General features: G+C 48.2%; 1 protein-coding gene across 2 annotated transcripts in view; it reads right to left on the bottom strand.

Moving 5' to 3' along the window:
• TCF7L1 (transcription factor 7 like 1) overlaps window positions 1–13,836 on the bottom strand; it is a 172,409-nt gene that overhangs the window by 14,828 nt on the left and 143,745 nt on the right. Inside the window, exons 4-5 of one of the 2 annotated variants that reach the window (XM_084766551.1) lie at window positions 11,546–11,629; window positions 11,224–11,265 (exon numbers count right to left, since the gene is read on the bottom strand). In XM_084766551.1, coding sequence (XP_084622677.1) covers window positions 11,224–11,265; window positions 11,546–11,629 — 126 coding nt within the window. The remainder of the gene's footprint in view (window positions 1–11,223; window positions 11,266–11,545; window positions 11,630–13,836) is intronic. The other variant, XM_084766552.1, reaches the window with a different exon arrangement.

Here is a 13,836-nt window from a genome sequence, read left to right as displayed (position 1 = left end):
TCCTTTTTTTTTTTTTTGAGACACTCATAAGTAGCCCAGGCTAGCTTTAAATTCAGTACATAGCCAAGAATGGCCTTGAACTTCTGATCCTCCTACCTCCACCTCCCAAGTTTTTCAATTACAGATGTGCATCATTGGGCCTGGATCTATGCCGTGCTCGGGATGGAGGGCTTTGTATGTGTTAGGCAAAAAGTACCAACTGAGGCATGTCTCAGCCCAGCGAACACCCTCTCAAAGCCAAACGTGAGCTCTTTACTATCCCTTACCTCAGCCTGTCAAGCAGAGGAAACCCGACTCCCACAAAGGAACCTTTCTCTACCGTGACCAATGGGATGACACTTTTAGTTATGAGTTAAGTGACTGTGGAGAATCTGGACGGGATAGGCACTGATTTGGATAGCCGCAGAGGCGGAACTGACAGAGCAGAGAACTGGCCTCATAGAAAATTAAGGATCATAACAAGAAATAAGAAGTAAGTTCGTGCCGGTGTGGGTGGCGCACGCCTTTGATCCCAGCACTCGGAGGCAGAGGCAGGCGAATCTCTGTGAGTTTAAGCCCAGCCTGGTCTACAAAGCATGTCCAGGACAGCCAAGGCTACACAGAGAGACCCTGTCTCAGAAAAACAAACAAACCAAAACAAATAAAGAAAGAGAAGTGCTTTTATATCCACTCTGTGACGTGTTCCAGGTCTTCTGGAGGCAGAAAAGGAACATTATCTGGGGCTGGACAAATGGCTCAGTGGTTAAGAATACTCACCGCTCTTGCCAAAGACCTGGGTTCAGTTCCCAGCCCCCACGTGGCGGCCCACACTTCACTATAATATAAAACTCCAGGGGATTTGATGCCTTCTGTCCTTCAAGTGCACCTGTACATATATGATGTACATAAAGTCACACACACACACACACACACACACACACACACGCACACACACACACACACACGCACACACTCACACACACACACACACACACGCACACACACAGTCCTAGCTGGACACAATGGTGCATGGCTGCAATTCCAACACTAGGGAAGCAGAGGCAGGCACGATTGCTGTGAGTCTGAAATCTGCCTGGTCTACAGAATGAGTCCAGGATAGCCAAGGCTACACAAAGAAACCCTGTCTTGAACCACCACCACTCCCCTCCTGCCAAAGTAAAAGAAAGAAAAACCAAAAACAAAGCCAAACAGACAAAAAAGCCCCACAAACTTGTTCTCATGGTAAGTTAATAGAATATGTACCAATGTTTGATAAGCCACACCAAAAAGGCAGATATAATATGCAGGTGAGCCAGGTGGTGGTGGCGCACACCTTTAATCCCAGCACTCGGGAGGCAGAGGCAGGTGGAATACTGTGGTCTGGTCTACAAAGCGAGTGCAGGACAGCCAAGGCTACACAGAGAAACCCTGTCTCGAAAAACCAACCAACCAAACAAAAAAACCATGCAGGTGAATGTTAGGCAGGGAGGCCTCGGAAAAGGCCACTGAGCAAATGACTTACAGCTGAGTCCAGGAGGTGGTCGCACACACCTTTAATTTCACTCAGAAGGCAGAGGCAAACATATCTAATGCAGAGCTAGGCGGAGCTCCAAGTTCGAGGCCAGTAAGGTGTACTGAAGGTGTTCAAGGACAGCCAGGGCTACAGAGAGCAACTTTGTCTAGAAAAGCAAAACAAACAACCAAACAAACTGCCTGCAAGCTAGGCAGGCAGATGGGAGCACTAGCGCAGGGGCTTGAGGTGGGTGCTTATACTCGGTGTGTCTAGGGAGCTAACAGGCCGTGGACTGGGCAGGAGAAGGAGGAAGTGCGGCCTCTAGCGGCAGAACACTGGGCAAGCTCTTGTGCTTCAGGAAGCTGAGCCTGACAAATCACTCCTGAACTCTGGCTTCCATAAGGATTAAGAAACTGAGTTCATATTGCTTGTGGCACCAGCCAAGGACAATACAGGCGGTAAACCTTAAACCCCTACCCAGATCTAGCCAATGGACAGAACACTCTCCACAGTAGAGAGTGGGATATTACTTTCTCACATACTCTGGTGCCTCACCTTTGACCATGTCCCCTGGAGGGGGAGACCTGGTGGCACTCAGAGGAAGGACAGAAGGTTACCAAGAAGAGACTTGATACCCTATGAACATATACAGGGGGAGGTAATCCCCCTCAGGAACAGTCATAGGGGAGGGGGAATAAGGGGGAAATGGGAGGGAGGGAAGAATGGGAGGATACAAGGGATGGGGTAACCATTGAGATGTAAGAAGAATAAATTAATAAAGTATATATATATATATATATATATATATATATATATATATATATATATATATATATATATATATAAAGAAACTGAGTTCAGGGCAGTGAGCTGGCTCAGTGATTCCTAGGATCCACATGGCCTGGCAGAAGGAGAGAGAGAACTGACTTCCACAAGTTGTCCTCTGAGCTCATCCACACATGTGCCACAGCACTTGTGAAAACACACACACACACACACACACACACACATGTAAATAAAATGAATGTAATTTTTAAAAGCTAAAAGAAATGAAGTCGAGGCCAATCTAATCACAGCACGACACAAATCCAAAATGAAACTTTCCAACCCCTAGCATAGGACAAGGACCACGCTGTGGGCCAGGAAAGATGCGAAGATAAGGCAAGATCCGCAGGGCAGAAGGAGAGGGACCGACCCAGGGAGCTGGAATGCGCCCTCGGGCCCTTTTGTGCAATGGTCCTGTCTTGAGGGCTTTGCAGGCTGGACTTGGAATATAATTCTTTGGATAAACCTTTCCTCATCAGAGGTCTTGCTTCCCCATTCCTGCTGGTAGGGAAAACAAAGAGAACCAATGTTTTCTTTATCACCGTTCAGTTGGTACGACTGTTCCGTCCTGTGCATTTGAAGGAAAATAGTTTTGAGACAGAGTCTTTCCTTGTAATCCAGGGAGCGCTCATGGCACTCCTCCCTGGTGACAGGCCTGTCGCCGTGCTAGCAAAGGAAAACATTTTTTACACCCTTGCAACGCCAACTGTTGTTAGAATATATTTTATTTTCACTCAGTTTTACGGAACTAAGTGTTGCTTTTTGATCACTAAGTTCAAAGTTTTTGCTGAAAGCTCACTTCAGTTGGCATTAAATGTTTCCGTGAGTTTGAGGTCAGCCAGGGCTACAAAGTGAGATCCTATCTCAAAAACAAAACAATTACAACAAAACCCTAGAACCATCGTGTGTGTGTGTGTGTGTGTGTGTGTGTGTGTGTGTGTGTGTACGTACGTACTTGTGTGTGCCGTGGCATGGATGTTTGGGTCAGAAGACAACTTGTTTAAGTAGATTCCATCATACGAGTCCCAAGGACAAAACTCAGGCAACAAGTGCCTTTACCTGCTGAGCCTCGTCAACAGTTTATGTATCTGTGTTATCAAAGGTACAAATTTGACTTGCTATCTTGTTGACTCTATTCTGTGTGAAGGTTAGAGTGGTAGGTGTAAGAATTTCAGAAAAGGTCTGGAGTGATGGCTCAGGGGTTAAGAGCACTGTCTGCTCTTCCAGAGGTCCTGAGTTCAATTCCCAGTAACCACATGGTGGCTCACAACCAACTATCAGGAGATGTGGATCCCTCCTCTGATGTGCAGGTGTACATGCATCTGAACACTGTATATGTAATAAATAAATAAATCTTAAAAAAATTTTTTTTCAGAAAAGCCCAACTACAATCACAGAAAAAAATAGAACAGTGGTGCTGAAGCTGTGGGTTGCAACCCCTTTCACAGGAGCGGGTTAGGACCATTGGGAAACACAGGCACTCACATCATGATTCATAACAGAAGAAATTAGTTATGAGGCAGAAACAAAAATAATTTTATGGCTGGTGGTCACCACAACATGAGGACCTGTGGCCGCATTAAAGGGTCACAGCGTTAGGTAGGTTGAGGACCACTTGGATAGAAGGAATGATGTAGCTCCTGCCTTCATATCTTAACTATTTATTTATTTATTTATTATGCAATGTTCTGCCTGCGTGTGTGCCTGCCTGCCGGAAGAGGGCACCGATTTCATTCCAGATAGCTGTGAGCTACCATGTGGTTGCTGGGAATTGAACTCAGGACCTCTGGAAGAGCAGACAGTGCTCTTAACCTCTGAGCCATCTCTCCAGCCCTTCATATCTTGACTGCCTTCTAAACCACAAGGTCACACCCTCTCCCCAAAAATCATTCATTAGCCACCAAGGAGAAAACAGAGGAAACAGCGGCACCAGCTAATCCCAAAGCGAGCATTTCTAATGTAGGCTCTATTGACACCGTGGGCCTGCTCCTGCTAGGGCGAGGAGCCAGCACTAACTCAGCCAGACTCCTGCCTGAAAGCGCAACTGTAACTCGGAGGGGATGTCAGACAAACTCCCACGGAAGGACATCCTACAGGCAGCCTGTTTGGCTGGCTAGGTAGGGCAGGCAGCAGGCAGAGAGTGTTGGGTTAGCTTACCTCAAGATCCTACCCACTGAACACTGAGCAGGGGGACCCGAGCTTGTAATCAGAGCACTTGGGAGGCGGAGGAAGGAGGGTCAGAAGTTCAAGGCCATCCTCGGGCCAGCCTGAGCTACGTGAGGCCACTACTGAACAAAACAAAAACAACAAGGGAGCCCAACAAGGAAATGGCTGGCTTATATGTGAGAGTAAAGGGGGGAAAGGCCATTATTACTGTGGGTAGAGAACTGTGTGAAAAGTTAATCTTGTGTGTGTGTGTGTGTGTGTGTGTGTGTGTGTGTGTGTGTGTGTGTGATGTACACACAGTCACGCATGCATTGAGCCAGAAGAGGACCTGGGATGTCCTGATCTATCACTGTCCACCTTACTCCTACTTACTCTTACTGAAACTGGAGACTGCTGCTGGCTGTAACCTGGGGCTACGGGACCACGTGCGTGACCACATCCTTCCCGCTTTTTAAGGTGGGGAGCTGGGGATTTGAACTCAGGCCGCCATGCTCACACAGCACACACTGAACCATGTCTTTCCCCAGGCCCTAATGTTCCTTTCTTGATCTTTTTTGATAACTCTATTTTGGTTATTTAAGCAAACATTTTTGCTCTTAAGAAACTGAAAGTGTTCAGAGGTTTCTAAGTTACTATCAACTTAATCAGAAATGGAAAAGAGAAAAGCATACATACACAGAGGGAGGAAGAGGTAAAGGGCACGGGAGCCGGATTTGTAGACCTGGGTAAAAAGTATGTGAGAGTTTCAGGTAGGGGAGTTTAAAGCTATATTTAAATAAAAAAAATTAACATTAAGTAAAAAGAGGCATAATCAGTGTGGGAGGACAAATGGAGTGAGCCACAGACTGCTAGGATTCCAGAGACTTCTGGGTCTACAGGTGTCCTGGGGAGATGGAGAAGCAACACACAAATTTCATTTAGTTACTTTTTACTTATTTAAAAATAGATAGGGCCTCACTGAGACATGTACAAATTAATTAATTGATTGATTAATTAATTTATAGATAGACAGACAGACAGACAGACAGACAGGTCCTCACCTAGCCCAGGCTGGCCTTGGACTCACTATGTAGCTCAGTGTGACTGGAAACTTCTCTCGGCCATCCCGCCCCTAACTCTCCAAGCACTAGGACAACAGTGAGCACCAGGACACGCCCCTGCAGTGCACAATCCTAACAGGGAAACTCCAGCAAGTGGCTCTGAGAGCATGGCTTCTCAGCTTGGGGCTGGTGAGATCGTCGTCCTTGGAAGGACGGCATCCAGGCTCCGACTCAGGCACCAGGCATTGCACGCGCGAAGCTCTCCAATTTGCTTCTGAGAATGACTCAACACATAATGACAAGATTTGGTACTCACTATTAAAATATTAGTGTAATAGTGGCCGTGGACGGCAGACTTTATTCTTTTTACTCATGAGCCTTTCTTCCCATGCTCCATTAGTAATCTTGCTCTTTTAAAAATGTTATTGCAGCTTTATTTATTTACTTTTGTGTGTGTGTGTGTGTGTGTGTGTGTGTGTGTAAGTCTGAGGCCAACCTAGGAGAATCTGTTCTCTCCCTCTACCATGTGGGGTTTGGAGCCTGAACTCAGGTTGTCTGGTGTGGCAGAAGGCACCTTCACTGGCTAAACATACAAGGGGCCCTAAATTCAATCCTCAGACCCCCTAAACCGAATATGACAGTGAATGCCGGTAAACAAGAGAGAGATACACACAGACAGACACATCAACAACATGCCATGTAGCCTGTAAACACACACACATACACACACACAGCCCAACGACATGCTATGTAGTCTGTAAACACACATACACACACCAGTGACATGCCATGTAGCCTGTAAACACACATACACACCAACAACATGCCATGTAGCCTGTAAACACACACACAAACACACACACCTCGACATGCCATGTAGCCTGTAAAAACACACACACACACACACACACACACATCAACAACATGCCATGTAGCCTGTAAACACACACATACCAACAACATGCCATGTAGCCTGTAAACACACACACACCAACAACATGCCATGTAGTCTGTAAACATGCACACACATACACACACACACCAATGACATGCCAGGTAGCCTGTAAACACACACACACACACACACACACACACACACCAACGTCATGCCATGTAGCAGCACACATGCCAGCTGCCTTCCTTTATGTCCTTTGGCATTCTCTCGAGTGACATGGTGCACAGAATACTTTATTATTGTCGCTGTTTATCTGTGTTGTTGAGTACTTGCCATGTAGCCCGGCTTGGCTTGAACCTCTCAGCCCCTGCCTCAGGCATGTGCCCCCACACCTGCCTCAGGCATTACACTTCTCACTTCTGCACGAGAAGTGGGGTACGACCCTGGGGTGAAGAGCCGTAGAGAAAGGCTGCCCACTGTTTTCGCAGACCTTCCCCACTAAATTAACTAATTCTCCTTAAACATATGGAAGACTCGGGGTTAAATGCTTGTGATCAAAGCAGATACATATGTTTTTTGTTTGTTTGTTTGTTTGTGTTTTGTTTGCTGAGCACTCCAGGAAGAGAGTGCTGCAGGGCATGGTCAGTGTCGGGGGTCAGCACAAGCAGTGAGATTACGGGATCAAATATCACAAACAGGGACTGGAGAGATGGCTCCGTGGTTAAGAACACTCTGTTCTTCCAAAGGTCCTGAGTTCAATCCCCAGCAACTACATAGTGGCTCACAACCATCTATAATGAGATCTGGTGCCCTCTTCTGGCCTGCAGGCACACATGCAGGTAGGATACTGTATAAATAATAAATAAATCTTTTGTGCAGGGAACCTGAGTTGTTTCCAATATCCACACGGTGACTCACAACCATCTATAACTCTAGTCCTAGACCAGAGGTTCTCAACCCTCCTGATGCTGCGACACCTTAGTATATATAGCTCCTCGCGTTGTGGTGACCCCAACTGTAACATTATTTCTATTGCTACTTCGTAACTGTAATTTTGCTGCTGTTATGAGTTGTAACGTAAACATCTGTGTTTTCTGATGGTCTTTAGGCGACCCCTACGAAAAGATTGTTTGACCCCAAGGGGTTACAACCCACAGGTTGAAGTCAACTGTTCTAGGGCATCTGATACCCTCTCTTCTGGTTCCCTTAGGCATGTGCACGGTGCATAAACAGGCAGGCAAGCAGTCATGCACACAAAAAATAAAGCCTTTATAACAATGCAAAACAGGAAAACAAAATAGTAACACAAGTGATGTTCCTGATTTCTGCCCCAGCTTGCTTTAAAGGTGTAAATGGAAGTAATAATAGGACTCAGCCCTGCCCCCATCACAACCAGGTTACGACTTGTTTAGACACTCTTACTTGACAGCCACCACATGACTCACCAAATCTCTGCAAGTATGTAGCCTATTTTCTTCATTGGCCCTACTCCCTGGGCAAACTTCTTCAAATATTTTACTTCTGATCTAAGCTAAATTTTCATAATCTAGAGTGTTTTTATTTCTTTAATTAAAAAAGAAAAGAAAAGAAAAGCAAAACCCCTGCTCCTATGACCGTGTCCTAAGAAACATCAGGTCCCCCCTGCTCACACCCTCTGGCTCGGACAAAGAGTCATGTTCAGCCACTAGGGGTGTTGAGAGCCCCTCTTTCCCCTTACCTCCTGCCTTTGATTTGCAATTACGGGAATGATTCTCAACTCTGGCTGCCCCTTAAAGTCGCCGTGGGGAGCTTAAAAACTAAGATGCCAGCCCCACCCCAGCCCAATTAAATCATATCCTTGGGGGATTAAGATGTTAAATTCTATGGGCTCATTATCTCTATTACCTTCGCAATCTGTCCATTTGTTTTGGCACCTAATTCGGGCCCTCATTACCTCTTAGTTCTGCTAATTAAGTGGGGTGTTAATTGTTCACTCCCTCTCTTAATTTCTTAACAATAGCAATGGCGGCAGTAGTGGTGGCAGCGACGGATGGTGTGGTGTGGTGATGGTTTGGAAAGCTAACCGTCGGCGAAGAGTTATTTTGTGTTGGGCACAATGCTTAACTCATTACACCACACTGGCTCGTTTCTGTGCAACTCTATGACGTCAGCGCTCCTCTAATCCCCATTTAATAGATGAGGAAACTGAGGCAAAGGGAGATGAGGTAATCTGCCTGAAGCTTAAGAGAGGAGAAGGAAGCAAAGCCAGGATCTAAACTTGCGGTGTTTCACAGCGACAGTCCCCATGGCGTCCACTGCCAGCACCTCATCCCCAGGCGCCTCAGGCCTTCCTCCCTCTCTCCTCTCAGGAGTTTGGATGAGTTGCTGAACTCTGGGCTCATATTAAGGGCTTTCCCCTTGTGTGTTATTTAATCTTAAAAAAAAAAATTCAGGTTTTAAGATTTAATTTAATTTAATAAAGGGTCTCCCTATGTAGCCCTGGGTTGCCTGGAACTTGCTATGTAGACCAGGCTGGCCTAAAACTTACAGTGATCTGCCTGCTTATACCTGGTCCACCATCCAGGTTTTAAAAAAATTACACTTATCCCCCCCTCACCCGTGTGTGTGTGTGTGTGTGTGTGTGTGTGTATGTGTGTGTGTGTGTACACACACCACAGTCGGCTTGTGGAGGTTGGAGGTTGGAGGATAACTCGAAGGGGTCAGTTCTCTCCTACGGAGTAGCCTAGGGCTCAGGCTCAAGTCCTCAGGTGTGGCAGCAAAGCCCCTTTACCTGTGGAGCCATCTGGCTGGCTTCTGTGCACTTGAGGTCTATGATGATATGGAGGCTACTGGAAAACTGTCCATTCCGCTCTCTATAAAGCAACGTGTCCCAACAGTTCACGCCTTTCTGCTTTCAGACAAAATAAGGGCTCCCAGTTTCCCCTCCATGCTGCTGCGAGATGACAGAACACTCATCTGCAAGGGCTGGATGACTGGCGGTGGCAACTGCAAGGAGCCGCCCGAGAGTTTAGGAATCTCATATACTTTCCTGTCACCCCAGGAAAGCCATGCACAGCTGGTTTATTTGAGGAAAGGGGACTAGAAAGAAAAAGGCCAAGAGCTGACTGACAATGCTACAGGGTCCTGGAGCCAAGGAGGGAGAAGTGGTCAACACTGCCAGCTGTCACCTCGATGGTGCCTGAAAGCAGGGAGGTGACTGAATACAGCAGTTATGGCTGAGCTGGGCCGCCATGGCGTGGCAGGGGGTTGACGATGGAAGCGTGGGAGGTTGTTGGGTTGGGGAATGTTAGAAAGCAAGTAGGGCCCGGCGTGGTGGCGCACACCTTTAATCCCAGCCCTCGGGAGGCAGAGGCAGGCAGATCGCTGTGAGTTCGAGGCCAGCCTGGTCTACAAAGCGAGTCCAGGACAGTCAGGGCTATACAGAGAAACCCTGTCTCGAAAAACAAACAAACAAACAAACAAACAAACAAAAAAACCAAAACAAAAACAGAAAGCAAGTAGGGTGATGTTCACAGGGAGGATGGGACATCCAGAAATGTGTGTTAAAGAGCTGAAAGGGAAATTGTGTTCTCTAAAAGGAACCTGGGAGGAGATAGCCTCTGGACAGGAGAGGGCAGCAAGCCCTGGCATCTTGGGACCTGCTCTGGGAGGGCTAACTGTCATCCCTGTGTCTGATTCAGGCCACTAGAGGGCACCTGTACCTCATGTTTACCATCCCAAAAAGGACCTTGGGGACCAGCACCACCACTATGGCCTATTCATGTCAACTGCTCAATCCTGTGGTGAACCAGCACCTTGCATGTCTTTGGACAGCCTACCCTGAGTAGCTGGCTCTGCCCTGCACGGTTCTGCCTGTCCACTTCCTGGCAGATGGCTGTGACAGTCATCTGAGGGCCACACATGACATCACGTTGTAGACTACCAAGGGCTCTACCACTGAGCCGGTCCCGTGATTGCTGGAAACCGTACAAGCTCACCGCACCTCTCTTTATGGCGACACGGGGGTTCGTTTTATAGAATCTATTCTACTTTCACAGATCTTGAAATTTGTCTCTAATAAAGTTTTAAGAATCGCCATGGGTCCTCCAAGGCAGCGGGGAAGCCCTCAACCTGTCTGCAAAGTGGACAGGTGGAGACAGGTGAAAATCCTCTCTGACTCCAGACTCACTGGGGCAGGAGAGTCACCAGATAGCTTGGCAGGCATCCACTCGGAGCCTTCCTTCCTTCCTGGAAGATGGAATGCAAGGGTTAGATTCCAGCATCGTCTTTTATACGCTTTGGGCTTCAGTTCCCTGTCATGAGGCGGTGAGGAGCCCGGCTGAGACCGACTGCTCTGGCCTCCCAGGACTCTGTCCCTTTTCCTCCAAAGCCCAAGGTTGCCACAGCCGTGCTAAGCAGCCACTGTCCCCTTCACCGCAGCCTTGCAGCTACAGAGAAAAGAGGAGGTGTCCTGAATGGGACCAACTGGCCAGAAAGGACCTCTTGTTCATAGGAAGTGGAGGCGGATTTGAAGCAGGTGTCCAGGAAGAGCCGGGGGGTTAGTGGTCGGGACCACGTGTCTTCCATCAAGCATTCCAGGTGGTGTGTGCCTATGCGCTGAGGCGGAGGGAAGGTGAGGGTTTCTGAGGCACAACCTCCTTGTTAACCCCTGACTGTGCCAACACCGAGTGTGAGGGTTAATCTTCACTGTCAATTTGACCAGATTTACAATCACCATGGAAACACCCTCCAAACACCCTCCAGGTGTGTCTGTAAGAGCGTTTCCAGAAAGATTTAACTGAGGGGGTGGGGGAGGGGAGACTCACCCTGAATGTGGGAGGCACCATCCAACGGGCAGGATCCCCATACTGAACAAAAAGGAAAAAATGAGCTGAGCACCCGCGCCCATCGGTCCCTGTTTCCTGACAGTGGACGCAGCAGAACCAGCCGCCTCACACTCCTGCCGCTGTGACTTCCCCACCAGACACTGGTCTCACCAAACTGTGAGCCAAAATACGCCCTTCCTGTGAGCCAAGTCGCCTTTGTCAGATATTTTAGCACAACCAGGAGAAAAGTAAAACACTGAGCAGACAAACTCAGGAAGCTTCTGGAAGGTGGAAAGGGCCCAGGCAGGTAAGGCAGACTCACCAAGTGCGCTGGAGATGGTGATCTTGTGTCCTTGACTGTGGCACTGGAGGGGACATCGAGGAGGGGCCATTTCATCTGCAGGTACTGCACAAGGGGCAGAAAACAGGAAGCAAATAAGACAACTTTCTCAAGTACCAAGGTGAGTATAAAGGAGCTCTTAGGGAGGTCACCAGCCATATTGGAGGCCTACAGCTGTAAGCCCACAGACCCTGTCCACAGGGGCAATCATCACCATTGCCACATGCAGCTAATATGGCACAGCACACTTTTATAGTCACCCTGCTACCACCGTCCCATCACCACATCCAGGGGCCAGGCATTAAGGACCTCAGCGAAAGTTTTAAGTGGGGAAAGGATGGATATATTCCAATGTGACCGTCGGCTTCAAAGGACCTGTCTGCAAGGCTCAATCAAGGCTTCCTTACTCTCCTCATAGAACAAAGCAGATCATCAGAAAATAGATTCCCAAAATGGGGGGGGGGCGCTCTGTCTGGTCTATCTCCATTCCCTGCAGCATTCCCAATGGGATCCCCCAAAAAACACACTTGTGGGAGTGGTAAACAAATGGATACAGCCCTGGACTGGGCAGGGCACGTAGTCCAGGCGGTAGGGGATTCCTCTAACACGCACAAAGCCCGAGTCTGACCCTCGGCACCAGCTACATGGGCTATGGTGCTGGCTATGGTGCCTGAACTCCCAGCTCTTGGGAGGTAGAAGTCTGAGGATCATAAGTTCAAGGTCACCCTCAGCTACATAACAAGTTTGAGGCCAGTCTAGGATATATGAGTTGTCTGAAAAACAAACCACCACCATCAACAACAACAACGCCCCCCCCCCCAAAAAAAAACCCCTCTCACCTGCCCCACAATCAAAGCTCATGGGTAATTATCATTTTTTGTTTGTTTGTGTGAGACACAATCTTGTTATACAGTCTTGGCTGGCCAGGAACTCACTATTTAGTCCAGGCTGGCCTTGAGTTTGCGGTGATCTTGCGTCTAAGCCTAGAGCACTCAGATTGTAGGTGTGTCCTAACACACCCAGCATCCAGTCCCGTTCATGGATGCTGACCTTTCATCAGTGTCTCTCAATCTTGGAGTGATCACCCCGCACCCACCTTCTGCCATGCATGCTTGGAGGAAAAAAAAAGGGGGGGAGGGGAGTGGGTGGGAATCCTTTCCATAACCTCGTGCAAACAAATTTATGCACACACACTCTTTAGAGGAAAAACGTTTCCGTCACATGGGTATGGACAGCCTGACAGGAGGGAGTGCTGGGGGACCCTGGGCTCTGAGCACAGCATCCATGGGTATAGATCTCACTTAACCAATGTAGGTTGCGACCTAAGACAAACGACTTAACAATTTGGAGTCTGTTTTGTCACCTGCGGGGCAAGCTATCACGACTAACTTTACAGGTTGTTAGCAGGAAGGGGACCACGTCAGGGACTGAACGCCGTCTTACACGTGGGAGATATTTGATAAATGGCAGCTATTATGCTCATAAGCAAACCATTAGTCTTTGCCAGAAGCAAAAGCAAGCATGCTGTCCTAGAGTCAACATTGACAGGGTGCTTCTAGGCAGCCGACCAGAAAGGCAGCCTCTGTGCAGGATTCCTGAGTTCTGTGAGGAAGTGAGGAGGCTCAGAAAGACTTCCAGAGCCTGGAGGGACTCTTTGAGTCATCATTCTGCTCTGTCCTTGGAGTCCGGGGGCGGGGGGGGGGGGGCAGGGGGGCAGAGGGTTACAACTGCCAGAAGAGAATTGGGTAGGGCGGACAGGACAGGGTGGAGTTCTCAGAAAGGTATGCACAAGGCTGAAGCTCGGGCTGGGTGGGGGGGTTGGGGGACGGGAGCGCTTTCCTAGCGTGCTTGAGGGCCTGGGCTTGACCCTCAATACATAAACTGAAGGCTGTATGTAACGCAAGCCTATAATCCCAGCTCTGGGGAGGTGGAGGCAGAAGGACCAGATGTTCAAAGTCACCCACCTGCTACATAGGACGTTTGGGACTCGTCCAGGTTATAGGAGACCTTGTCTCAAAATAAATAAATAAATAAATAAATAAATAAATAAATAAATAAAAGTGCAGGGAGAGGGCTCAGCACGTAAAGGCATTGAGAAGCCCTGAAGCCCACATAAAAATGGGGGGTTTGCGAGCATGCACCTATAATTGCACTATGCCTTCAGTAAGATGAGAAGTGGGAACAGGATTGCCTGGGAGTTGCTAGAGCCAGCTAGCCCTCGCTCCTCAGTGCAGCAACGGAGACAAGAAAGATCCTGCATGAAAAGGGAAGGC

Source organism: Acomys minous, assembly GCF_964271855.1.
Source record: "Acomys minous genome assembly, chromosome: 17".
NCBI classification, from domain to species: domain Eukaryota; kingdom Metazoa; phylum Chordata; class Mammalia; order Rodentia; family Muridae; genus Acomys; species Acomys minous.
This window is presented reverse-complemented; position numbering and strand designations above follow the sequence as displayed.